Raw genomic sequence first — 26,765 nt, 5'->3', positions numbered from 1 at the left:
AAAGACTGACTGAGATCTGAGTGTTAATGGAGACAGGGGGCACAAGTATTTTAGTTCAAGAGCTCTGATGTGTGGGTGATCACTTCTCTGACAACTTCAGTTATACGTAAGCCCAAAGAGAGAAGTTTTTAGAAAGAGATCTGATTTTATTTATCAAAATATAAGGGGCTGGAAGAGACAGTGAGGAAGAAGAAAGATTGTGTGAACATGCACATCAGATCAAATTATGCGTCAAGCAGTGATACAAATAAATGCATTAGGAACTGGAAAAAAAATCTATGGGAATGTCATAGCTATTGGTCTTTTTTTTTTTTTTTTAAATCAGCGTCACTCTGTAAGTACATTACTGGGCCTTTGCACTGGAAGAGCTTCTCAGGCACACCTCCGCTGCTGAGGCTGCGCTGGCATGATGCTCACACTGGGACATCACCAGCGTGGTGTTCAGCAGTGCCACATACAAATCTCCATTTCCTTAGGTCTGACTGCTTTACTTTCAAGCACATTGCGTTACAGTGGTCCCTACATGGCAGAAGACCCTCATAAAAAGTAATCCCTCCTCCGGCGTTGGTAGGTTTTCCAGGTGACCAGAAATAGTGGGCAGTATCAGCTGAGGATGCTGCTGTGCGAGAGCCTAATATCAGTGAGGAATGCATGAACCCTACTCCACTGACGGTGAGTAGGATGCTTTCAAACAAAGAAGATGGAATCATAGCTTTAAACACCTCACATTTTTTCTTCTGTCATCTACCATACTCTCCACCTTACTCACATTTAAGTTTAACAAGCTGTGAGCTGATCAAGGCCAACCACATGGCTAATATGGTGAAAGGAACGTCTTTGTATGAAGAGAAATGTACCATTACATCTATGTACATATGTCTGATACCTCAGTCCATTGCACCTTAACAATTCATTGCATAGATACATGTCTGCTTTCCTCCCTACTCATTGAATATGTCCCTTCCACAGACGTGGATATTTTGTGGCATTTTCTTGAATTCTGCCACCTCCTCTTGGCAGGGCAACAGCACCTCCTGGTCAACAACAGCTCCTGCTCCTCCAAGTGGTCCAGATGCAGGAGAGGGATGTCAGGCCTCCCTCCTCTGACAGCAGATTATCCAAGATGTCAGTGGCTTAGTCTGAATCTAGATTGGGTTTCAATTAGATAAACTTCTAATTGCATCTTGGATAATTTCCCTGTGAATGTTCCATGGGAATTAGAGATCTGACGCTTTGGCAGTTGGCTAGAATCAACGTAGCCAGAGTGGGTTTTCTTAGCATTGGTCAGACCAGTTCACGTATGAAAGGAGCAAGGGAAAATTCCTTCCATGAATAAAGCACTAGCTATTTTGGTCACAAGTGGCATCAGCTACTTATAACTCTTTTCCTGGACATGAACGCATGGCTGTGCAGGTGGCATCCACCAGGAAGGTGTTGACTTGCTTGAAACTGGATGGATGGTCCAAGACAAAAAATTGGTGATCAGAGCTAGCATTCAACTCACAAGGTGCGAAGAGCATCTCTGTGCCCTGACCTGCTGAATTAATGCAACTAGGATCCTCAAGGACTGGTTTCAAAAGTGAACAGGTAAATACAAGCATCAAGTACTTGGGCAGAGGAGTTATAAACTAGGGGAAATACCATTACTCGTAAGAATATCATTGGAGGGATGCTGAAGAGGATAGGGGATCACCTGATAAAATAAAGCAAACAGCATAAAGAATAAATAAGAAGAGATTAAAACCTTGATACATAATCAAAATGAGAACTGAATTTGACTCTAACAAAAGAGAAGGAACCGCTTATAACATGCAAGAGGAATGCAGCTTGGGTGAGAATGACCATGAAACAACAGAGTTCACAAGTCGTAGGAAAGGAAGGAAGGAGAACAGCAAAATAAATACAATGGACTTCCAGAAACTATATTTCAAAAACCTCATAGAACTGATAATCATGAGAAACAAGTCTCAGAGAAAAGAGAACTCAGGAAGGTTGGCAGCACCTTAAAGAAACAATGGTAAGGACATCAATTCAAACAATCCCAGCAGAGAAGGGAAAGCAAATGTTGTAAGAGACGGGTGATTTCCTTAAATCATGACCACTTCATTGGCCTCTAATGCAAGAAAGAGTGCATTCAGAAAATGGAAAGAGATTTACTTGCATGTGAATTTAAATGCATAGGCTGAAGATGTAAGGACCAGACCAGAAAAGTCAAGTTGTAAAAAGAAATACGACCAACAGGATCAACAGGACATTAAGAAAACATAAAATACATTAGCAAGGACATGAAGGCCATGGAAGAACTAACCAACAGGGAAGGAAAGCTAGCAATGCGTGACATGAAGAGGGTGGAAATACTTGCCCTTTTTGCTTCAGCTTTCAGTAAAGAGACCACTCGCACACAATTAGTGCCACGGATGACAGAGAAAGAACTCAATCTAGAAGGAAGAAAGAATAAGTGAAGAATACTTAGCTGGATTAAATATTGTGTGGTTAGACTGCTTGTTGAAGCAATCTCATGGCTGTTAGCAGCTCTCTGAGACCCCACAGAGAACCAGCAAGGTGTCAGAAGACTGGAGCAAATAAAGAAATGTTCTATAAACATCTGGAAAATAACAAAGTAGTGAGTAACAGCTAACACAAATTTGTTACATCACCCCGATATTTTTCCTGTCACTGGGGCAGCAGGGTATGCGAGAACTAGTAGATGCAACAAACCTATCCTTTATTAGCGATTTTGACACTTGTATCACATTCTCATAACTAGAAAACACGATCTAAAGCTCCAAGGGTAAAAAGCTTCTCGGTGAAGGGCAAACCAAACTGAAGTCAACAACATCAAGCTGTTGCAAGAAAGAAAGAAAAAAAAGGAACATTAAAGCAACCATCATGCTTGCACACATAGCCAGGAGTGACTTCTGCCTGGTCTGTGATGTATTCCTCCCATTTCATCCAGCACTGCTAAGATCTCACTGGAACTCTGCGTCCAATTTGGAGCACTATATTTTAAGAAAATTGAGAAACAATGCCAGAAGGACCATAAGAAGAGGAGCCTGAGGGAAGACCTTATTGCTCTCTACAACTACCTGAAAGGAGGCTGTAGTGACGTGGGGGTTGGTCTCTTCTCCCAAGTAACATGCAATAGGACCAGAGGAAATGGCCTCAAGCTGTGCCAGGGGAAGTTTACATTGGGTATTAGGAAAAACTTCTTCACCGAAAGGGTAGTCAGGCATTGGAACAGGCTGCCCAGGGAAGCGGTTGAGTCCCCATCCCTGGAGGTATTTAAAAGATGGGTAGATGTGGTGCTTAGGGACGTGGTTTAGTGGTGGACTAATGGTTGGACTCGATGATCTTAAGGGTCTTTTCCAACCTTAACTATTCTATGATTCTATGATAAGAATGATCAAGAGCCTAGAAAATATGGTCTACAATCATATAAGACCAGAAAAATACTTTTTTTTTTTTTTTTTCATTTAAAGAAGAGACATCAGAGGGAGGCACAACCGTAGTCTTCAATGACATAAAGGGTAGCAGCAGAGAGGAAGGGAATATGCTGTGCTCCACGTCTGTTGCAAATAGGTCAAGAAGTGGTATCAAAGTGCAGAAATAGAGTAGCATACATTTTCTGATGGTTAACCACTAGAACAGGTTATCACAGCTATGAAATTTCTATCTGGGGATGTTTTTAAGATGAGGTCAGATACCCATCAGTTATGCAAGAAGCAGGCATCATTTGTCCTTCCTTGTGGAATGGGATAAACTAGATAATCTCTGGATATCCCTTCTGACCTTATTTTCTGTGATTCATACATCAAGAAAGTCATAGGTAGAGGTTTCTTTGAGGATAACTGCAATGAACCTGAAGAGCAACAGCTGGCTGTGGATAGTGAATACAGCATGGTCCGGTCAGTTTTGAGAAGGCTTTTCAGATGTGTTGTCTTCTGAAAATCCACAAAGATGACAAACCACTAGGAGAGCAAGAACTTCACTTTTAAGAGAGTGGATGGAAGTCAGATCAGCTGAGCTGGTTTTCTCATTTTTTTTCCCAGGTGACCAGTTAACACCTCCACCCTCACCCCAAGTGTTAACATTTTAGGCAGGGCTTTGAAACATGGAAGGTGATCAGTTAGGAGGAACTCCCAAAGACTGTGTTCAGTAGATCCCTTCATTTTATTATTGCTGTCCTTTAGTACCAAGCTGTAGAAACTGAGACCAACTGACTTCTTGGGCCAGACTTAGCATATGTTTCTGCTGGCAGAAGGCCAGGCCCCAAAAGCAGAAAGCACGCCAGGCAGCAAAGTTGAAACGATAGGAAAACCACCTTCTTTCTGCTCTGGAGCCCGCAGAGACCAGCACCAGCTCAGAGCTGGGCAGCCACTGAAATGGGAAAGGGCGGTGCCAGGATCTCAGCTCCTTTCGTGGCACAACTTCCAACAAGCATAACTTTACCTTTCTAGTAGTACTCAGGAAGGAAGACAGGTATAAACACTACCTTATGCCTTCTCTACTTGGTCTTCTCTTGGGCTGTACTAGCAGCTCAATCCTAACTAAGAGAAACCACTCCCAGGGCTTACACTGGAAGATATTTAAAAACAACATGCTTGTAGTTCAAGCCTGCTTTGCTTCCATGAAGAGCATGCATATGCATGTATACACTCGTTAAAGACATTACATGAGCCATACAAATCCGACAGGACTCTTCAGTCAATGTCAAGGGAGAAGACATGTCTTTACCCTGCCAAGTCCACAGCAAAGCTCATAATACCTTGCTCCAGCCAAGTTCCACAAAGAAGAAAGAAAGAAAAATCCTTCTCCTCTGGTTACCCTCTAGCTCTCTTCCTGAGCAGTCTTCTCCATTCATACTGTTAGCCCCAGCCCACAAGGCTTCTCATGGAGGAGGAAGGAGAGAAATTAATTCTTCACAGCTGGTTCTGTCCTGCAATGCCTTGCTTGTAGGACAGGCAGCTGTAGCCTTTCTGGCCAGAAAGGGAGGGTTAACTCCTACCCTGCCAAGTTTCAGATGGACAACATCCAAAATGATCTTCTTGCCTTCAACTTTCCCAAGCGGATGCGTTCTGGCCTGGGTAAATGAGATATATGTCCATATCTATATCCACGAGTATACTGACAAATAACATCCCTATACCTCTGCCGTCTTTAAGGCAGATGGATAAAACCTGCCCCTTCCTAGCTGCTGTGATCCTCCAGGGATATTTTATGCAAATGATTTAATGAGCATACTTGCAAAGGATTTGCATACAGGCATAAACTTAGCACAAGCGTGCAGCCAGAGCACAAAAGCAAAAATCCTGGCCCAGAGGGCTGGGAACGAGGAGGTGCGGGATGCCGGCACTCCACCCTGCCTGAGACTGGCGGTGAGCGTGTCCCTCCCCTGCCAGAGGGACCGATGTTCTCCGGTTGCGTCCCTTGTGCAGGATGAGTAACTGCTGACTGCAAGCTCAAACCCCAGTTAAAGTCAAGCATGACTTTCCTCAGCCCTGTTTCCACCCCTCTCTCATGTACAGCCCCCCATTCCCACTTGCTACCCTCAGCAGGGGCTGCCAGAGAAAGGAGAAGGAGCAGCGGCAGGAGGAAGCGAGGGAGCAGCAATGGGAGGATATTTATGGGGTTTTTATCTGGATCTTGACAGCCCCTGTTTTGGTGGGGAGGGAGTGAAAGAAGAGCACCTCAAAGCTTGTGCTCGGCATAGGGAAATTTATGTTGACTTCCCCTGAGCGGCAGGCAGGTGCCTGCCTGCACAGGGCTGCACGGACGGCCCCGCGACTCAACGCAAAGGCGCAGGGACCCTTCTCTGGGGAAGGCAAGGGGAGGATGACCCTGCAGCGCAGAAGGAAAGGTCCCGGCCTCACTTGCCGGGGAAAAGACGGCTGCCGGCACAGGGCGCAGCCAGATGCAGGACGGCCGGGAAAGACAGCGGGTTGGGTGACAGCAGGCTGGGCTGCAGGTGTGGGTGTAAGAGGAGACACGTTACACTTGGCAGCCAGGGCCTCGAGCGGGCCTTGGAGAGCGCAGCTGATTGGGAATGAGTTATGGAGCTGGCCGCCTGCAGCATGCTTGCTCAGAGTGGGGGAAGCCCGGTCCCGTGAGATGTCCTGCAGCAGGGGTCCGGAGCCCGGGAAATGCTGGAGCAAGAGGGGGGCAAATCCTGCCACCACACCCCTGGGTGCAGAAGAGTTCGCTGGCCTATTGGAAGAGTCCAAGACACCCCAAGGGCCACACAGGACCTTTTGCTTTTCATCTTATCTAACTTTATCGCCCCCAAAATGCTAGTGGGCGGCAGCCCCCGCAGGAAGGCAGGGACTGCGCGGGAGGCTGGACTGTCCCCCTTCAGGGCTGGTCCTGCATGGATGGTCTGACGTGGGTTATCCAAGCTGCAAGGGATGGCTCCTCTTAGCCTTGCTCAAGCATTCATCTCCAGATCTGGCCACCGGGCTTTTTTAAAAACTCAAAGTTTGTATGTTAAGAAATATTTTTGCCATGTTTTCTGAAAACCGTCACTATCTGTGCATAATGATAATGAAACAACTTTGCATACCTGCAGAAGAAAAGAGTGAATATCCATAGCACTTGAGAAATAATAATAACCACAGTGAGAGAACTAAGGAGCTCAGGCTGAAAATGGGGCTGCAGCACCAAGAAGAATAAAATGAAAATTTCCCTGAGCAGAGAGAATGCCTGGAAATAGCTGCACCTCCCCTCTCTGGTCCTGTGAAGTCAGGTTACAGCGAGAAAAGGCATTTTTAAATGGCACTAGAGTTTTTGAGTACTGTAGAATACTTAAAAAGGCGAAACCAAAGCACAAAAAGAGCATGCAGTGTGCTCAAGGTAACAAAGAAATTCTGTGATACAGCAGGTAACCGAGCTTGGCTCTGTAGAGCCTGAGCATATGCTCTAACTATTGGATCATCTTTCTTCTGTATTACATTTGCTTAGCTTGGTGATAAAAATATATGCCTTCCTCCACAGGCATATTGACCGCATAATGCTGAACGTAGATTATGAGGTTTTATGTTTGTTTATGATGATACATGCAAACAAAATACCTGTCTTGCAAAATATTTTGGCTGCCATCCACCGCAAAACAATCGTTAGGCAGAAAGCTAGTCTAAGAAACTCCTTCCCTTCAGCCACCAGAAAAAGTAATTATAAACTAAAGAGCATTTGCCTATTTGGAAGCCAGCGAGCAGCACAGCTGGACAAGGGTAGGGCCCCAGCAAAGTTTCCGATTAGCAAAAAGCAGTGACTTTAAAATAACACCTCGAACCTAGGCCCTAGCCCTCCCTCAGCTCCCTCCTGCTTTCCCTTTGCCGCCTTCTAAAGGCGGTTACACCAGAGGTTATCTTAACCAAAAAAATGCTTGAATGCAGTTATGTTGGGAGGCACAGTTTCAAAGAGAGGACACAGAATAATTAAAAGCAATATTCACCGCTCCACTTCAGAGAGCTCCTGTTTGAGCTCAGGAGGGATGAGAGGGAAAGTAAGGGATGCTTCCTGGAGAGCAAGTAAGGTGAATCAGGACAGCAGAGGGGTAGGCTCAGGACAGGGGGGAGATAGGAAACCGGAGCAGATTGTGGCGAGTGGGAGACGTGGGTGGGGAAGGAGAAGCAGGTCTGTAGGTGGGGAAGCAGGAAAGCAAGGGGAGCGGGGCGGACAAGAGGATTTTGGAGAGCGGCTAGCCAGCTGGCACACATATAGCAGCTGCTGCTGTGTCAGCCTAGGAGAGTAGCTGCAGCTGCACGCTGGCCATGAATAGCAGAGGAGCAGTGTGCCGGCTGGCTGCTGGAGGGACGGGAGGCAGCCGGGGCGCTGAAAAGGCAGGGAGAGGCTCTGTGAAAGGTTTTCCGTGCAGGGGAACATGACAGCCCTTTGATTTCTGAGCTGTTTGTTCTCCAATTGTCCGCTCCGGTGGATGATCAGTACTAAAGAGTTAAAATGGGGGTGGGGTGGGGGGAAGAGAAACAGAAGGAAAACTTAGGTCCTACATGCGGATCTGGGCTTTGATAGCATATCCATAGCGTGCAGTTGTCTGGATGTATAGCTTTCATAGTTGTCAGCAGGGATCAAAATCACAGGGTGCTTAAACTAAAGGAGAAATCTCTGCTCAGTTACTCTCATACTTGCTTGAGCCACCACTGGAGGAGGACATGATCCCACCACTTGGCCATCTGCTCTGTGTACCGCACATGTCACTGAGAGCACTCTATAAGCGATCCTGTGTGAACTCCTAGGCGGCTGTGGGTGCGTGCACCCTTTGTGCTTCTACGTGAGTGTGGGTGCACGCATCCCATGCGCTCCTCCATAGCTATGGGTTCATGCTCCTCAGCAGCTGCGGGTGCATGCACCCCACGCACTCCTCTGGGGCTGTGGGTGCTCCCACCCCATACACTCCTCCATAGCTGTGGGTACACACACCGTGCTCCTACATGGCTGTGGGCGCTCCCAAGCAGTGCAGTCCTCCATGACTGTGAGTGCATACAGCGTACGTACTCCTCCACAGCTGTAGGTGATTCCACCCTGTGCACTCCTCTACAGCTGTGGGTGCTCCCCACCCTGTGCACTCCTCCACAGCTGTGGGTGCATGAACCATGCATGCTACATTGCTGGGGTGCTCCCACCCCAAGCATTTCTCCTTGACCGTGTGTGCTTGCATCACACGTGCTCTTCCACGCCTGGCCACGCACACACCCCGTGTAGCTCTACAGGAGCGTGGATGCACATACCCCATGTGCTCCTCCACGGCCAGGGGCGCGCCCACCCTCCGCACCCCTCCACCGCCATGGCGTGCACATATCCCACGGTTATTCCTCCAGCACTGTGGGTGCAAGCACCCCCCCCCCCCAGCTTACACACGAGTGTGGGCGCTCGTACCCCACTCGTGCTGCCCGTCCCACCCCCGCGGCCGGCGGGGTAGAGCACGGCACGGCAGGGTAGGGCAGGGCAAGGCGGGGGCCGCCGCCCGCCGCCCTTTAAGAGCCGCGGCGGGAGCGGCGCTGGCCCCACCCGCCGGCCGCGGGGCCGGGCCGTCCCCCTCATTAATATGAAGGCGGCGGCAGCGGCGGCGAATGGGTAATGAAGCTGTCACTCCGGCACCTACTTGTTGGGTGTCCGCGGAGCCGAGGCGCACAGAGGGCGAGCGGAGCCCGCGGGAGGGGAGCGGCGGCGGAGCGCTCCGGGCGGCCCCGCCGGCAGCCCATGCCCTGCGCCCCCCGGCGCGCTGCGGGCGGCTCCCCCGCCGCCCATGCCGGGAGCGGCCGCCGGTGCGCGGCCGGTGGTGGGCTCGGCGGGCTCCTCTGAGGCGGCCGCGCGGAGCAGCAGGCATGCGGGGCGCCGGGCGGCGGAGCCGGGCCCCCCGAGCCGCCGCGCTCGGCCTGGCGCTGCTCCTCGCCTCCTGCGTGCAGGTAGGGGGGCGCGGGGGGCTCCGCTCCCGGCCGCGGGGCGCCGCCGGCGGCGCGGCTCCCTCCTCCCCGCTCCGTTTCCACCTTGCGCGTGTCTCCTATGTATACATATATAAGATATATATGTATACGTGCCGCCGCGGCGGGGCTAAACCCGCAGCCGGCGAAAGTTGGAGGAGGCGGCGGCGGCGGGGAGGGACCGGGGAGCGCCCGGCCGCAGCCCCGCGCTCCCCGCGCTGCCCCCCGGCCGCGGTAGTAACGAGTCCGTCTCCCCTTTGATTTTTATTTTTAGGTGTCCCGGTCCACGGGCTATTTCGAGCTGCAGCTTAACTCGGTGCGGAATGTAAACGGCGAGTTGCTCAATGGGGAATGCTGCGATGGCATGAAAAGCCCCCAGAACCTGGACTGTACCCGGGACGAGTGCGACACTTACGTGAAAGTCTGCCTCAAGGAATATCAGGCCAAGATCACTCCGGTCGGACCCTGCAACTACGGATTCGGATCTACCCCCGTTCTCGGTGGAAATATTTTCTATTTGAACAGCAACAAATACTCCCATCAAGGCAGAACCCCCGAGACGGGCAGGATTGTTATTCCCTTTCAGTTTGCCTGGCCGGTAGGTTGATGATCGGGCTGTTATCGCCCCCCCCCCCTTTTTTTTTTTTGTTTGTTTCCGCACCCCTTCCCCCCGTCGGTTCTGCAGCGCCTGCCCGCTCCCCCGTTAGAAAGCCGGGAGCTGCCGGTGCGCTGCCCGGGCGGGGCCGGCCGCTTCCCGGGGCCGCGGGGCAGGGCTGGCGGAGGGGGGTGCGGGGGCTGTGCGCTGCCCCGGCCCCGCGGAGGGGCGCGGGGGCCGCCGCAGCCTCGCATGGGGCCGCCGGCGGCGGGGGGCTGGCGGGGACGGCCCGGGGTTGCCGGGGCGCGGCTGCGGACTGGCCGCCTCACGGGCTCCCGCACAGGCTGCAGGTGCGGCTCGCAGCGGCTTGTGCGCGAAAAATTAAAAAAAAAAAAAAAAAAAAAAAAAAGCGGGGTAATGGTGAGAAGCCGCCCGCGGAAACCGGAGCCCGACGGCGGCCGCGGCGCCCCCGCGGCTCGGCGCAGTGCGGGGCTGCCCCCGGCAGGGGGCGCCGCCGGGCGGCGCAGGTGGGGGCGCGGGGCGCGTGCCGCGGCTCGCGAAGGGCGCGAGCTGCCGCCCCTCCTGGGGCGCGGGCGGGGCCGCTCGGCGGCGGCGCGCGCGGCGGCCGTTGGGGCGGGGGCTGGAGGGGCGGGAGCCGCCGCCGGTGGGGGTGAGGGCGCGGGCGGGGGCCGCGGCGGGGCCCCGCACCTGCGCAGGGCTGAGCGCGGCGCTCTCCGCCTGCCGGGTGGCGGAGGGAGGCTGGCGCTGCCCGCCTGCGGGCGCATGAATCGGGAGGGAGCGTCCGAAGCGGAGCCCTGCTCTGATCCGGTCAGAAACCGGATCGGTGCCTCGGCTGTGGGCGTGCGAGACCCTGGTGCTGCCCCCGTCCCTCTCCGCCCTTCCCGCCTCGCAGGATCGGGGGGGTTTCTGTGACTCGCCCCCCAGTCCGTTACCTCGGCCCCCGCCTCCCCATGCGCCGCCTGACCGAGGGGGCACGTCCGCAGGGGCTGCGGGCCGAGGCTCGTCCCCCGCCTCGGAGGACGGGGGTCCTTAGGCTTTTCGGGGGTGCTGGGTGCTGAGAGGGGCCCGGGCTGGGGAGCGGCGGGCGGGAGGAAAGGCCGGGCTTCCTGCCCGGCTGCAGGCAGGTAGGATCCTGCAGGGAGTTTCACAGCTGTTGCTCCTGGCCCTTCCAAGTGGGCCACGGGGTGGGAGCTGGCAAGTTGCGAGGCGCTGAGGAATGGGGATGGTGCAATGCCCTAGCTCAGGAGGGAGATGAGTATCGGAAGCCTGGGTACCTGCGGATTGCATTTGGCATCTGGTGACTAACAGATGAAATGGCCCTTGCCGACCTCTTGAGATACGTAGCTCGCAGGATCTTTGTTACTTGGAAAACTACTGCTAGGAATGGTCAGGGACAAAACTGCTCAGTTGTATTTTATGGTAAAGGAACCCCATCCCCATAAATCACTTAACTTTCTGTGCTACCAAGGACCCTCCAACCTGATGGTCATGCACTTCAAATTAAGAACTGACCACTATTTGAAGGTAGGGGTTTTGCTTGAGTTAGACGGTTAAAAAAATGGTACAACCAATGAATTTCTCTGCCCAGAGGCGGTTATGTTCCGATTGCCACATTGGGATGTTTTGATTGCATTTGTTGGTGCTGTGCCCTGTTGAAGTTAGAAAGATTCCTGTTAACAGGTATAGCCAGTACCATAAAAACGGGGTATTTAGAACGCTGCTCTTAAGTTATAAGATCAAAGGGGAAAAATAAGATTCATTCTTCTTTATTGACCATTTAATACAGGCTTGACGAAATCATAAACTCTTCAGTAGGAGATTTTGGTAACATTAGCACCTCAGATTTTATGTTATCTGCATGAGGAAGTAAAGGTAACTTAACTCACACTTTTATTTTGCCAGTTTCTAGTATTGCTACTTGAAACAAGAGGAGGGTTTGATAATCCTTACAATGCAGGTCCCGAAGCCCAGCCTTTGGTTTTTCTCTGTTGGAATAAGCACATTCCTACCTTGCAGCTGCCGGATATTGTTGTTCTATGCTCATCAAGTCCTAAGAAAGGCCTTTTTGACCTACCTCTTGCAGCTAAATTACCACAGTGTCTCTAGCATACAATACTGTGGCTGCTTCTGTGTTTTTATCGTTGCCTCCAGCACTTTAAAGGACTTGAAATATTTGGTCTTTCTGTCCACCGTTTTCTTGCAGCTGTTGCAAAGCAGCCTGTAATTTATTTAAACAGTGCCACTGCAGTTTAGTGGGTGGCTGGCTGATTTTTGGAAGGTTTACTGAATACTCTCCCTGCCCACCCTCGATTCTAAAAATAAGTTGTGGAGTAGTTGTACTTTTAAAAACAGTCCCTGTATTGCAGTCCGTGGAGGCACTTACGGAAAGAAGTTCCTCCTGTATGTTGTAGTTACATCCTGAACTCTGGATGTTCAGCCCGTTGATGGGGAACATGGCATCTTTGTCACAACTGTACGTGAGCCACATAGACTCTGCAAGGAGAGGCTTAATTGTAATGCTAGTTTAACGCAAGGGGTTTTTGAAGTAGGTTGAGTTCCTGGGTTAGGTTTCAACTCCGTGGGGTAATTTTAAAATCATTCTCAAATAATATTCTCTCTCTACTCAAGTTTGCAAATAAGAAAAGACAATATGGACATAGTCTTTTCATATGACTTTTTTTTTTTTTGCTGTGCAACAGTAATGAAATTAATGTTCCTTTATTGAATATGCTGGGAAGGGACAAGACTAAAGAGAATCAGAAATTGTGTCCTTCACTTCAGAAACAAATCTGCCTTGGTGCTGGCAGTGAGCAAAGGACTTATTCCAGTAGTTCTAGGTTGCATTTTTACGACTGAAAAATCCAACCCTAATGAAAGCCAGCATTGGTATATGTGGACTTCTTACTGACCCTCATGTGAGTGATAACTCCCTCACTTAAGGAGACTAACTTATGAATGTATAAGTCGCTCGAGGGAGGTTTTCTTGATGTCTGTTTGATATTGCAGTGTCCCGAGCTAGCAGTAGCTATAAGGCAAGTAGTATCTTGAAAAGTGTTTTTTTGCATTGGTTTTGTTATACTGATTATTTTTTAATTTTATTTTACATGGTAAAATTTTACTGTAAAATTTGGACAAGTCTCTTCTGTAAAGCTGCAGTACCAGAGTTCAATGACTTCTACTGTTTGATACAGTGTCAGTTATCCAGTTTATTCCTATTTCCTGTCTTTTTTTTAAATATCATTAGTCTGATCTCTGATTTGCAAGAGGAGCTTGGGATATTGCCAAAAAGTTCTTAAAATTGCTACCTTGGGATACATCATCCACAGAAATCTGGCAGTGGGAGAGGCTGAGGAACAGCTAGAACAATACAGCTGTCATCTTCACCCACCTACCTCACATTTCTTTCTTTACCTCCTACTGTAAAACTTGAAGCTTAATGCTTGTTTGAGATTGTTAACAAACAAATGATGCAATTAAAATTTATGTGCAACTTTAAAACAAAAAAGACAGAAGAATTCAAGCAGCTTTGAAGAACTGATTCTGATCACTTACGCAGTTTAGGTTTGTTAGTCGAGCATTATTTTTTCTAGTACAAAGCTGTTTGAACACTGAAGCTTCAGAAATACACAGCAGTACACAGCAATATTTAACAATAACAATTAGGTTATTGGCAGAATTTTAGATTTGGGTTTAATTGAAGGCTGCTTCTGAAGATGATGTTTTAAAGTTATAGGTGTTCTGCTGGATGGGTTGTGTGGAACCATTTTTCATACTCCTTTGTAAGAGGGCATGAAATGGAGTTGTGTGTGTGTGGTTTTTCCCTCCACCCTGTTCCTTCCCTCAGGGAATTCACAGCTTTTCCTGCACCATAAATATTGGTATGGCATCCATTACTTCAGTTAATTAGTCATATAGAGGAATTGTTCTGACTAGTTGTGGATGTTGAAATCATGTATTACAGTACGCATCATTATCTCCCCTCGGCCCCTCTGCTTTTGAGATTCTAGTGTGACTGACCGTGCAGTATACATAGGAGTACAGTATACTCTGAACTCCACAGGTGAACTTCAGAGTTCAGGGCCTTGGAGAAAAGTAGCAGAAAAGCAATTTCACCTCTCGTTTTCCTTGGTGCTTAGCTAGGACTCTGGGTACCTATCTGAAGAAGGGGTAGTAGAGGCTCAGGCAGCCCTCATGACTTGCTTGGGTAAAGGGTGCATTCCCCACTGGAATGTGGGCAGCTAACTTATTATTTTTGTAAGTACTGATCTTAAGTTTTTCCTATTTAGAGTGTGATTGTAGCACCTCTCTCTCAATTTCTGAAGTAATATTAACTTTCAGGTGGATAAAAATGTGTGAAAGTATATAAATTTAATATCCAGGCCCTGTGTGAGTTTCATCCACGTGCAGTGCACATGTGAGTCTCATCCGAATGCCTGGAAGGGTTCAGTCTTGATCTAAAACGTACACAGGAGCGTGAACCATCAAATATGTAAAGCTGTTGAGAGGATAACTTGGCTGCAGCAGTAAATGTTGTATTTCTTAGAAAGCAACCCCTCCTCTGCCAAAACCTGAGCAGGAATACTTGAGCTTATAGGTTTTATTACTTAATGGGTACAGTGTTGTTTGGCACTTTCAGGTGTTGTCTACTTCAGTGTAGGATTCTGCATCAAGCTCTCTCAATCCTTCTAATTTGAAAAATGAAGGTGGTTAGGCCATGGAAGGCATCTATCCTTGAAGTGCGTTATCTGGGGTCCTTGGTGCCTGTAGGGAACTAGATAGCCTGACTGTAGGAAACGTTCTTGTCTATTTCTGTTTGACTGGTAGATCTACAGTTGGTCTACCTTCTGTCTTAACACAGCCTTCACTATTCTCTGATCAGGATCTTGAGGCTTTGTAATGAAAACATCCTGGATTAGGTTACTCTGTGCTCCCTGATAGAGTAAACATGCATCCTGTCAGCTTGAATGGCAACCCATTGTGACAGATATGCCTAAATTAAGCAAGCTGAAGTTAGACCATTTAGTGCTGAAAAAGGTGCTTGTACACAGCTGTACCCGAGGAACTATATGTACACTTTTCTCATTTAAAAAGATCAGAATTTTACAAATGAAGCATCCTCGAGTGATACACAGCAGGCTTTACCTCCAAATAGTTGTTCTTTGCTCCATTGACACTCCCTTTAAAAAAAAAAAAAAGTGCATGCAAACACAGAGTCCCAAGCAAGACCTGAGGGCAGGGAATAAGAAGTGAGATGTAAAGTTCAGCTGGTATAGTGATGGCTTATAATGCACATGCATCACACGTCATTAGCAGAGGAGGTCAGCATGGAGAAAAATAGTGTAGTTGATAGCCATATATTGATGAACTACATAAATGTTTAATGTTTTATTTGCCAGCAGCCTAACTTTTTCCCCCCAGGTGGAAGGCTCTGCTGATAGCACAAAGCTTCCTTTTTAATACTGGACCACTTCCCCCCCACACACCCTGAACTGGCTGCTTGCTTACTGACTGCATGATTGGCTTGTCAGTAGACGGGGTCTGTGGTAGACTCTGCTGTGGTAACTGGGATGCCAAACTATTTATTATTTTGATGAAACACCTGCAGTCCTTTGTGCTTATAAAGCCTTCCCCTGCCTGTTGCAGTTCATGGGCAGATGTATTGTGGATCAGAAAACATGGATCCATGTTTCCCCAGTCTTGGGGAAGCAGATCAGGGAATTGACTGCTTTCACCTCCTCAATACTGTGTTTGCCTTCAAACTTTTTTGATCAGAAATGAAAGGTCGAGGTTGGGGGAATGATTTATTATATAAATGATATTCCTTTAGTTTCAAGTTACACAAATGCAAAGAGTACCTTGCAGGTTTTGTTATATTCTTTACTAAAAGAAGATAATCAGGTGACGTTTTGGAGACCGACTTTAGCAATGCTGGGTAGTGACAACTCCAGTTGATTTCAATAGCAGCTGCAGGTGTCACCTCTAAAAAAGAATCAAGGCCTTAATGGTGAGCACTTCAGAACCACTCTTTGAAAAAGGGATTTATTATTGGCATGCTGTGTGTGCCAGCAACTATTTGCAGCTTGCCCAGAATAGAAAGCCTAAAGACTTAAGTTTCATGTAACTATAGAAAATCTGTCTTCTAATTTTAAGCAGAAATGTTCTTCGTGCTCTTAATCTTTCATACATCGATGTCACTAAATCTAGAATTTCGTATATCTTTGAAATAAATATGCCTCAGAGGACAGCATTCTGCTAGCTGTTTAAGCTTTATACCTTAAAGTTCTGGGGAGTTTTTGAATGTCACAGAGATGGTCAGATAGTAAAGAACCCTTCTATTTATACTCCTTGAAAGCTTCCTTAAATAAACACTTGCTTATTTATTAGAAACACTGAGGCTGAACTCAAAACTTGCAGACAAATAACCTTACCTCCCAGACACTGAGAGTGGTATGCTTAGACACCTCTTGTCAACTTTCTAATCTTTGTTCCAGAAGGTACTCCAGCCAGCCTATCAGTGAAATGCTATACTCTTAGCCGCACAGCTGGTGTGGGCATTAAATCTTTGACTGAAAATGGAATAGGTATTAAAGTAGTCAGGGTTACTCTTACACTAGAGGATGTGAGCTGGAGAAGAGGGAGAGGTAGAAACAGAACATGTTCCATTCACCGCAGTGTGATGGAGGCTTCGTAGCACTGTCTTTGGACTGTTTGAAGATGTTTCAAACACTCAAAAAAAACCAAACCCAAAGTCTGTATATGAAAGATCTGCTAGAGACATGACTACTACTTGGAGCTTTAATCTTAAACAATCAGGTTTATCTTTAACATGGTTGGGATAAAACCATAATTGGTTGTGTTTATATCAGACTTGTGCTGTTTGGCCTAATTGGGCTGTGTTCCCACTGTATTGTAGACTTTCAGAGTGATCCTGTGAAGTTCAAGGAAATCTGTCAGTGGAGATGTTGAGAAGCTTTGTGTTGTAAAATCTACCTTCTGTATTTGATGCTACTGCTCGTATTCCTTGCACAAGTCCAGCTTGCTTTGAGTCACTGTTAGAGTTCACTGTTTTTCAGCACAAAAGCTGCAAAAAATTAAGCTTCTGTCAAACAATACATGATGTGAAACAGCTATGTTTTCTGGATGTAAAAAATGCCAAAGATGGTTTAGTGCATTTTTAACGTTTGTCACTAATCAGTTGCAACAAAGTTTTTCTTCTATGAGAAAGATTGTGTTTGAGACAGAAGATTATTTTTTTTAAAACTTTCAAAATGACTTTTGTTTGTGCCATCCCTGTGGGCCAGTGGTGGTCTGGCCCCTCTTTTGAGCAATGCCATTGAGTCACTACGTGTAGGTGAGATGAGTGAAATTCGTCCTTTCTGTGTAGTCTGACTCCTTCACCTGTTTTTCCTGTAGGTGTTGCTTTGTGTGAATGTTGGCTCTGAAATACATGCTGTGAACATGCTTTAGAAACTATTAAGTTCATAAAGCAGCTATGATCGCATTGTATACTTGTTCATCTGCAGAAGCTTAAAATTACTGTGTGCCTGAAAGCTTCCCTCCCTCCTCCTCTGAAAACAAGGCCGATGTTTTGTCAACTTTGTGTGGGTCCTATTTGCATTGCTTGCTCTAGTTCAGAGCTGCTCAGCCTACTGAAGAGACTAAAAAGGGAGGGTCGCTTTCCTGCTAGCACATGAATTTACTTTTGCTTTGTCCTCTCCAATTCTAGCTGCTAGCTATCCTCTGATCTGGAAGAAGCTTGGGAGCAGCAATTTGGAAGGAGAGAGGCTACTTCAAGGAGTGAGGAGTAAGGGTATACTGGCATTGCTTCTGGCTCCTCAATGCCTAGCCCCAGATGCTTACCCAAAAATAGTTGCTGCTGTTCTGTGGCCGTAACTCCACCATTCTCTTCCTCTTCAGCACTCTGATAGGCCTTCGAGCTTCTTGCTAGAAAGCTGCTCTGGTTAGTGGGTGTCTAAAATTGATTGGTCTTTGGCCAGAGATGACCACTGGCAGTACTGTCTGCCGTATCCAGTTGGTGGCTTCTGAGCTGCATGTTCAGCTGTTGTGTGAGCAGGAGGTGGACATGTAGCCTGACTGCTTTCCCCTTCCCCTGCCCCCAGGGTCGGGGAATGAACCAGTGTGGATGGCTCAGACCATCTGTGCTAGGTCGTGTTGGGTACCTGCTGAACTTCTGCCTCTCATGGGGTGGTGCGACCCTCTTAGAGCTGCTGCCTTCCCCTGCTCTACACCCAGGGAGACTTGTCGGGAGGGAGAAGGCTGAAGAGAGCTGTGTGCTGGCTCTTGTGTAGATCATCTTGAGTCAGGGAGGAGTGGCCATCCCTGATTCAACCGTAGACTTTTGGTGCCTTTGCTTAATGTATAAGGAAAAATACTCTATATAAAACTTAATCTTTAAGACTGCTGTCTTAAGTGGAGACTATCATATGTGCATTGATACTATAGATGAGCAGTGAAACTAGACTAGGACTGAACAGATGAGTTTATTTTTAAATTACTGAGATTCCTTTGGCTTTTTTTTTCTGGTCTGATGGCCAGAGTTTTGCTGAAAGATGCTTGGTTTTAGAAATCCAATGTATGCAACATAGTAGATACCATTCAGCATCACCAAAGATTTAAATACCATCCAGCTCTATGAGAGAAATGCTTGCTATTTCCCTGAAATGTCTCTACTGCTGCTTTTGATAATGAGCATTTTTCTTGCAATTATGTTCAGACAGTGTTTTACTGTTACAAAATAGTGTTAAGAGTTGGGCTATAGCTTATGCTCATTTATTAAACTTTATTTCCAAGGTAATTTATTTAGAGTTGTAGTTAGCTTTTATTTTGTATAAAAAGGAGGAAATTTAAAGGTTTATTTTTATTAATTGCTGTTTCAGATACTAAATAAAGTATAAAAAGCATATTTGATGTGAAGATCTTCTGATAGCAAGTGCTAAGAGGAACTCTCAGCTGAAACACATAGTAAGCATGGATTTTTATCTGTGGCTGAAATGACTGTTTGCTCCTCAGTAGCAGTTAGAATGCTATATTAGATGGAAGGGGCAAGGCATTTCAAGGCTAAATTACAATCTTAGTCTTACTTGATTAGAGCTTGCAGAGGTTGCTAAGAAACAGCCTAATAGTCCTTGAGTAACCAATTATATGCCCCTTGGACAGATGCACAGGTGCTTGTTCTCTGAAGTTTTTTTTTTTTTAAATCTGAGATAAGACTGGAGTATTAGTACATAAACTGCAATCTGTTTACATCCTGCTTCGGGCTTGAAAGTCTTGATTATATATATCTTGTTCCCAGAAGGATGTGTTCTGGTGTTTTTTGTTCAGTACGTTACTATTTGATTATTATTACACTTAAATTGTTTTTATAATGCCTCTTCTACTTCCAGATAGTCCACTAGGTCTCTAGTCTCTCTTATGCTTTCTAGTACTCTAAACATACCAGCTTAAGAAACTTTAAGCATCTAACATTCAAATTGGATAAATTTACATTTCTGGACTTCCAGTGAGTAGGCAATATTAATACTGGTGCAGTATCCTACAACTGGTAGAAAGTGCTAGTTGCAGGTAAAGCTAGCTTTCCTTACTCTTGCTGAAACATGTTCTGTACATGAGAATCGTAGTGAATTATCCTATCAGCTGGCAGTTAACATAAAACATCAAATAGGATTCTTTCAGTCTTTTTTTTTTTTCCTCCCTGAATATGTATAATCCTGTTTATAGCATTGTAGAGTTGAAATGCCTACCTTAAAACACAATCTACCCTTTTAATGTTAAAGGTCCATGATTCCAGCTGGAGAACTTAAGCTCTAATTAGGGAGCTTGTTCATACTTGGAAGGTTTGACTGATATGTGCTTTCAGCAGTAAGTTGAGAAATATGTAAATAGCTTAATTATTGATCTACTCCAGTCAAGACTGAAGTAGAACTTTTTTAGGGTGTGCAGTTTTTGGTACCGTTTACTGTTCTTCCTATTGATTGAGGACAATCTTAATAGCACTGGTCTGGTAACCTGTGCTGCTGCTTAATAGATTGTAGTGGCAGTTCTTTTCTTTTACACCATGTACAAAAAAGTTTTTTGGGGTGCTTTTGATAGTTCTAATTCTCTTTTATGTTACAATAACATGATTTTCCTTATATCACAACATTGAAGGTTTTACTGTAACTGGCTGCATGTAATCAGCAAAGTCCAGAATTCAGACCATGTTTACTTGGACTATTAAAAGCAAGTATAACCATCTGCTGCCCCTCGCTAATGACTGTTTTTTGTACACAACAATGAGCTGATAGCACCTCCTGTGTTGGTTATAAACTGTTGTTTAAACCATATGTTTATATATAGGCCCAAAGCGTTTTAGTGTTGTACTTGGCTGTTGGAGACTTTTGTAGAACCGAGTATTGTTTCCATGGTTCATCCACACAGACCAGTGCTTTCTTTTATCAGAAAGTGAGGAAGGGAAGGAAGTAGAGAAACTGAAATGTTTAGACTTGCATACACACTTAAGATGTTGGTTGTCAAATATTTAGTGCTCCTGCAGTGCCTTCGGATGTTTGCTGTTAAGCTGTGATAATTTCAGGGTTGTATGGTTTGTAGCTTGCAGTCACTTCACATCTCCTTTTTTGTAAGAGGTGAAGGGTAAAGTGGTTGCTCAAACCTAGCTGGTGGCAATTCTTTAGAGGTTAATTTCCAGAATTCAAATCCCTTTTTTCCTAACACTGCATGTCCTGGACTTAAACTGTGGACTGTCAGAACGTAATTGTCACAGGGCTTAGAAGAACAAACTGTTGCATATCAACAGATCTTCTACGTATGTTCGTATGTACTCCCAGATCACTGCAAATGTAAGGTAAATAAAACAAGCTTTAGCTGGCAGGAAAATATAGTCTTGACTTGTGGCAGCTTGCTGTCAGTGATAATTTGTTTGTCCCTAAGCCCTTAGGATGGATTTTCAAGATTTGGTAGTCTGTGAAACTTCAGCTTGCCAAGGAATCTGGGGAAGACAAAACAGTGGAAGAGTCAGTGGCAAATGAAGTACTAAAACTGAAAAGTATTCACCAGTAAACATTCTTGAGTTACGAGTCCATCTTTGCACTAGCAAAATTAGTTTCCATTTTTTTTAACATTCACTTATTTCATGTGGCTTCATTCTGTTCTCTATTAATATTCATCCTTATGAGGAAAGCTCTAACATTGGTACTCACCAGAAAAGTAACTAGGGGTCAACAATGAAATGAACGCTAAGACTTGGTGAGATAATCTCCCTTTCATAGCTTCCAGATCCATGTCAACGGGAGGAGAAGGGAAAAAATAGAGAAGCACTCTTAATTCACTTGTTTAGAGTAAATTTACAGGGCAAGTACATGCTTTCAAAGGTTGTTTCATGCACTTTGCTGCACTTGTTACAAAGCTTTCCTTCCAAAGGCATGCCGATTTGCGTTTTGTCTGATTTGTAATAATATAAAGCTATATCAGATCCCCTCCAGTTTACGTTAATCTGAAAGATATGATTTGATATTAAAGTTCTGATGCTGCTTTGTTGTGATGAGATTGATCAAGTCTTCGTTGTCATATATTCAAATAGGTACCTTGGAATTGTGGGCTACGTATCCTGTTGTATGCTGTGTTTATTTGCTGCTGTAAGCAGTTCATTTTTAATAGCAATTAAATACAGCGTAATGGTTGGTGCTGCAAACGTGATAAAGTTTTACTGTTGCCACAAAGTACTGTTCAGAAGATTCAATCCTGCTACTGGAATATGATACAAGCATTTATTTCAGGAACATGTTTATAAACTTAGTTTTTTCACAACTAAACTCTGGTGCTCTCATGTGTGTTTAACAAAGCGTGTATGTCTGTGTGCAGAATCCCTATTATAATCCTTTATTCAAGTTCTTTGTGTGTGTTGATCTACATGAAAGAACTTGCACCATCTCTTACAGTGGTGACTCTTATTTTTCTGCTCAACTTATTCCCGTAAATTTATGGAGAACAGCAAGATACGGATATAGCTTTGGTTGTGTCTGTAGTGTCCTGATTCAGAGAGCTGACGAGGTGGTAAGGGAAGGTGAGCAGCTATCTATGAAGTTGAAATAAGGTATTTTCTTTCTGTTTGTTTCTCTGCCAGCCTCTTTAGCATGTGCAGAAATTCAAAACTGAGCTGGTGTTCAGTTTGGGTTTGAAATGAAGGACAGCTTAAGTGCGTTATCCCCTTTTTCTGGATTAATGACATTTCTGTCACTAGCCACAAGGAAATCTATAATCTATTTGATAAGTCTCTTGTGCAAACGTGAAGTTCAAATTGACTGAAACTGTCGTGCAACTCGTGGCAATAAAACCTAGACTTTTTTTTTCCTTACGGTGAGAAGGCCTATGACGATACCTGTGCTCAGAGCCAACACCATTGGAGAAAGATGATGCATCTTGTTTGGAGCTGTGGGCCAGTGAAGCTTTTACCTCACGTGTCCTCTTTCAAATGTGACTGATGCTGCCCAACTAGCTCTAGAGTTGACTCAGTTGGGTAGGATGATGAGGGATTTGAAAAGAACTTATTAAAACAGTGCCCTAATCTCTGCGCTCCCTTAGGAACAGAAGTTGAGTGTGGGCCTCTCTTTTTCCTAGGGCAAGACAATCTAGGCTCATTAGTTTGAATTGGTGTTGTGGGCATTTGCTTTTTCAAAAACAAAGGGAAAGACTGCAGTGCTGTCAACAGCTAACACTATTTAAAAGGGTTAAGATTAAAACACTACTCTCTCTTTCCGGGAAATTTGCATACATAGAACTTGGGGGCATATCTATTTTTTTTCCTACATTTGCCTACCTCCTTAGTATGCATATTTCCAATACAAAAGAGAGCACATGCAGGTGTTCTGTGTTTAGAACAATAATTAAAGTATGTTATTACATAGTTAGTTTAATTCCCTCTTGACTTCAAGTTGAAATTATAATGATGCATGGTTTGGGTGCCCAGAGGACACTAATATCCATGCCACATGGAGCGTGGAGGGGAGGGGAAGAACAGTATTAATTACTAGTTCATCTTTGAATTCTAAATATTAGCATAAAACAAGTCTTGCACTAACCGTTAATGGGTCTTCATGGTTGTTACATACACTTCAAAAGAGACAATCTAGCTAAATTTTCATTAATGCAAGAAGAAAGTGTACATATAATGGGCTTAATTTATCTTGGACTTCTTCCAAAACTTTAGGAAAGGAGTAGGATGTGGATACTTGGTTAATATCAAGTTTGTCTGAAACAGTTCAAAGGTGGTAGCAAGGCTGAAAGCTTCGGCTTAAATCTAATAAAATGATGTTAAGCTGGTACCCAACTGTCTGCATGGTGTGGTACTTGTACACGTCTCTTTCTAAAAGGCTTTTTTCTCTGTTCTCTAATTTCATCAATACTTTCTTCTGTTCTTTGCTATTGGATTAACTTGGTGGATTTCTGCAAACTGCTAGTGCTAGCTCCAGCTGTGGTGGAGAGGACTGTATCTTAATAGCTGTGAAGTCATGAAAGTATCTAAGATGTAAATAGCTTGTTTATTTCCTTTTCTGTAATGATCAGGCAAAATCTCTATTGAAATTTAATCCTGTGACCCCCTGTCTAAAACAGTGTTTTCTGGTAGGTTTCTGACTTTTCTTTTTATCCACTAAAATTGGATACTAGCAGGGAAACATCTGCTGGAATTGCTACTCTGTTCTCGTGTATATAACTTCTGATTGAATCTCAGTTTCTAATCTCAAAAATCAACGCCCTGTGTTCTCCCTAAATAGGATGGCAGGGAAGGCTATTACTTGAGGTTCTAGCAGGTTTGCAGGGTTGATGCGCTTGGGTTTAATTTCATTTTCCTTCCTGCTGCTTCTGCTCTAGAACCGTCAAAAAGAGAAGTGAAATCTGTGGAGGTTACACTAGGTTCTCCCATCTGAGAGACAGGTACAAGACAAACCGTGGCACTTGTTTACCTGAGGGTAGTCAAACTAGTGTTGTCTCTTCTTTCTGTATGGTTGTAGTATAGCATACCAAATTCTATTGTTTTGATAGCTGCTATGTTTTAAATAGTTTTGTTTTGGTAATTGGCTGGCTTTCCTACTGTCTGATTTCTTCTGAGGTATAGAAGGGAGGCTTGCTGATGCTATTTTATATCCCGGTTTGCTTTCCAGAAAACCTCATTGGAACAGGTACATTAATATCTATATCAAAGGATATTTAAAGATCGGTTATATATATATAACTGATATATATATATATATACACACGCATATATACACACACACATATATATATGTATATATAGATGTGTTAAGTAAATTAACTAGCAGAGGGGAGCTGTGGCAGTAGGAAGGATGGCTAATGCTTCTTCTGAGCACTGGTATTGGCTGGTTGCATTAGCTCTTTTGTGTTCTGCACTCATCACTAGCTCTGACCAGCTATTGAAACAAAGCTAAGATGAGCAGGATGTTTTGTTAAGAGTCTGTTTTCAGGTGTATTTTACTTTGTGTACATACCATCCTTCTTTATAGTGTCAGTTGTTCTTCCACAGTGGTCACCTATGAACAGAGCATTGCAGTTCTTGGGCATCTGGGGAAGAGCTGGCAGTTGGGAGCAGCTGTCCTTTTTGAGGCCTGTTTTCCACATGCCTAAAGCTTTTTGTGGGATGCTAGACCTCTGTCCAGCAGATCTAAGGGTCACCTCCGAGATGCAGGCAAAATCTGCCATGCTTTTTGGAGACTGGAATGTGTGTGGTGGGGTGGGCTTCCTCTACACAGAAGAAAAGCAGTTTTATTGAGTTGTTGAATGGTATTGAGTTTCTGGAAGTCTTTTCCCATGACGTGTTAGAGACCTGAAGGAGAAGGTCTTCTGTGGGTACTGACCAAAATGCTTAAGGCATTTTTTTTTTTTTCCTCTACAGTTTGCAAGAGTGCAAATCAAAAAGTTTACCTGAAACAGGTGTACCTCAATATGGCTTCAAAAGGCCTGTGATGTCTTAATTCCTGCTTTCCTACCCTTGTTCCTTTTGGTCTAAAATGTGTTTCCTGGGGTCACTAAGGATTCTGGTCTCGGCTCAAATTCTGAATCCGTGTTGACTGAGCCTGTGCTGTCTGTCAGGTACATAGCTACTGAGGCAGATCCAAAGGGCTGATAGGATATATCTGCTGTTTCCCTTTATCAGGGGTACTCTAGGTATCCAGGCAGACTATCTAGGAGCATCTGTTAGAAATCTAGGCAATCAGTCTGGCTTGCTCTGAAGAGACTGGATCTCATTCCTGTAGTTTGTGTTCGGGATCTTGAGTAATGACAAGGATTCCTTACAATATTTGAAGATGGGTTTTATGGATAGCGGTGTCACATCTGAGGTGGTTCAGTCAAGTTAGGGAAACTTCTGCAGTAAGTCTGTGACTTTTTTTTGTTTTTTTCCTTACAGCTTTAAAGTTCTAACACTACTTCTTTTTTGTTAGCTGGTATTTCCAGACTGTTGCGGATGCTCTTGCCTTCGCAGCTTTTGTGCCAGTCATGCTAACGTAATCTTCGCCCTTCCTATTCTGTTCTTCTCCTAATTCCCCCTGGAGAATATAGGTGATGTTTTGAAAGCTGTTTTGTTCCTTCTTAGAGAGGCTGGTTCCTGAGTGGCTGGGCGGTCCAGCTTTTCATGGGGGAGGTACTTCTTGCTTGTGCTTCAGCTAGTGTGGAAGAACGTGTCTATCTGGAACTGTGATACTTCGCTCAGTGACATATATAGACGGTGCAGAATCACTTAGTGGAGTAAGAGTAACTAGGAATAGCACCAGCCTTCATCTGTGTTACGTAGATGCCAGTAGGGATTGGTTTTGACTACTGTAAATAGAATAGCTAAAGTTTGGAGATGAATTGCCTACTTATTTCAGTTACCTTTCTGTGTAAACTTCAGTTTAGTCTTCTCCAAGACAAATACTAGTTTTCTTATAGCTAAACCAGGATTTTTATCACAAATGTGGTGACAAATTCTTGTGTGAAAAAATTGCTATAAAATCAGTAAGCTTAGTATTTCACTTGACACTTGTCAATCTTCAGCAAGTTAATAAATGATAAATGCTTGTTCTATTTGTGCATTTCTCTTATCTTGCCTTGGATGACAGTATATTCTGCTTTGTGTCACCTGACTTACTCACTCTTAAAAGACTGAGTGGGTTACGTTTTCCACAGGGGAAGTTTCAGAAATCCTCTAATCCTTTATTCCAAATAGTAAGATCTCACAGTTAATAACTGTAGCTCAGCTTGTCTTTTTTCTGAATAGTATTTGTTACATCTACTGCAACAGGTACGTGGCTTGCTATGCATTATTGCGTTACATGGTTTGGTGCTTTTTTGCGATTATTTTATTTCATGTGAAATTTCAGTATTGCAGAAAGGAGAATCTTGGTTAAATTTTTTCAATTATGACTACTTCTGTCACAGCTTTCAAAGAGAAGTTCTGAGGTATAATTATAAATCTAATTCAGAACTGTTTTTTGTTTCTTCTGGCTCCCTTTTTTCCCCTCTAACATTTCTTGGTCATGATTTTGATTGCCCTGGGGTAGATACTGATGGCTTGGGCAGGCATGCAAGGTTCTACAGTGTAAATTTTTTTTTTTTAAGTAGTCTCTTAATGTCAGCCATCAGAAAAAGTGGAATACTTGCTTCAGAACAGCACCCATACTGAAACCAGAGTTCAGGAAACGTAAGCA

At 45.0% G+C, this 26,765-nt stretch overlaps 1 protein-coding gene across 2 annotated transcripts in view; it reads left to right on the top strand.

Annotated features, from left to right (window-relative positions):
* Positions 1-9,083: 9,083 nt before the first annotated feature.
* JAG2 (jagged canonical Notch ligand 2) overlaps positions 9,084-26,765 on the top strand; it is a 71,626-nt gene continuing 53,944 nt past the window's right edge. The window contains exons 1-2 of one of the 2 annotated variants that reach the window (XM_087747020.1): positions 9,084-9,419; positions 9,709-10,032. In XM_087747020.1, coding sequence (XP_087603146.1) covers positions 9,084-9,419; positions 9,709-10,032 — 660 coding nt within the window. The remainder of the gene's footprint in view (positions 9,420-9,708; positions 10,033-26,765) is intronic. The other variant, XM_087747021.1, reaches the window with a different exon arrangement.

This window comes from Nipponia nippon, unplaced genomic scaffold (genome assembly GCF_047370975.1).
Source record: "Nipponia nippon isolate SJK-2023a ecotype South Korea unplaced genomic scaffold, ASM4737097v1 scaffold_11, whole genome shotgun sequence".
NCBI classification, from domain to species: Eukaryota; Metazoa; Chordata; class Aves; order Pelecaniformes; family Threskiornithidae; genus Nipponia; species Nipponia nippon.
Note: the sequence above shows the minus strand (reverse complement) of the source record. Positions and strands in the feature narration are given on the sequence as shown.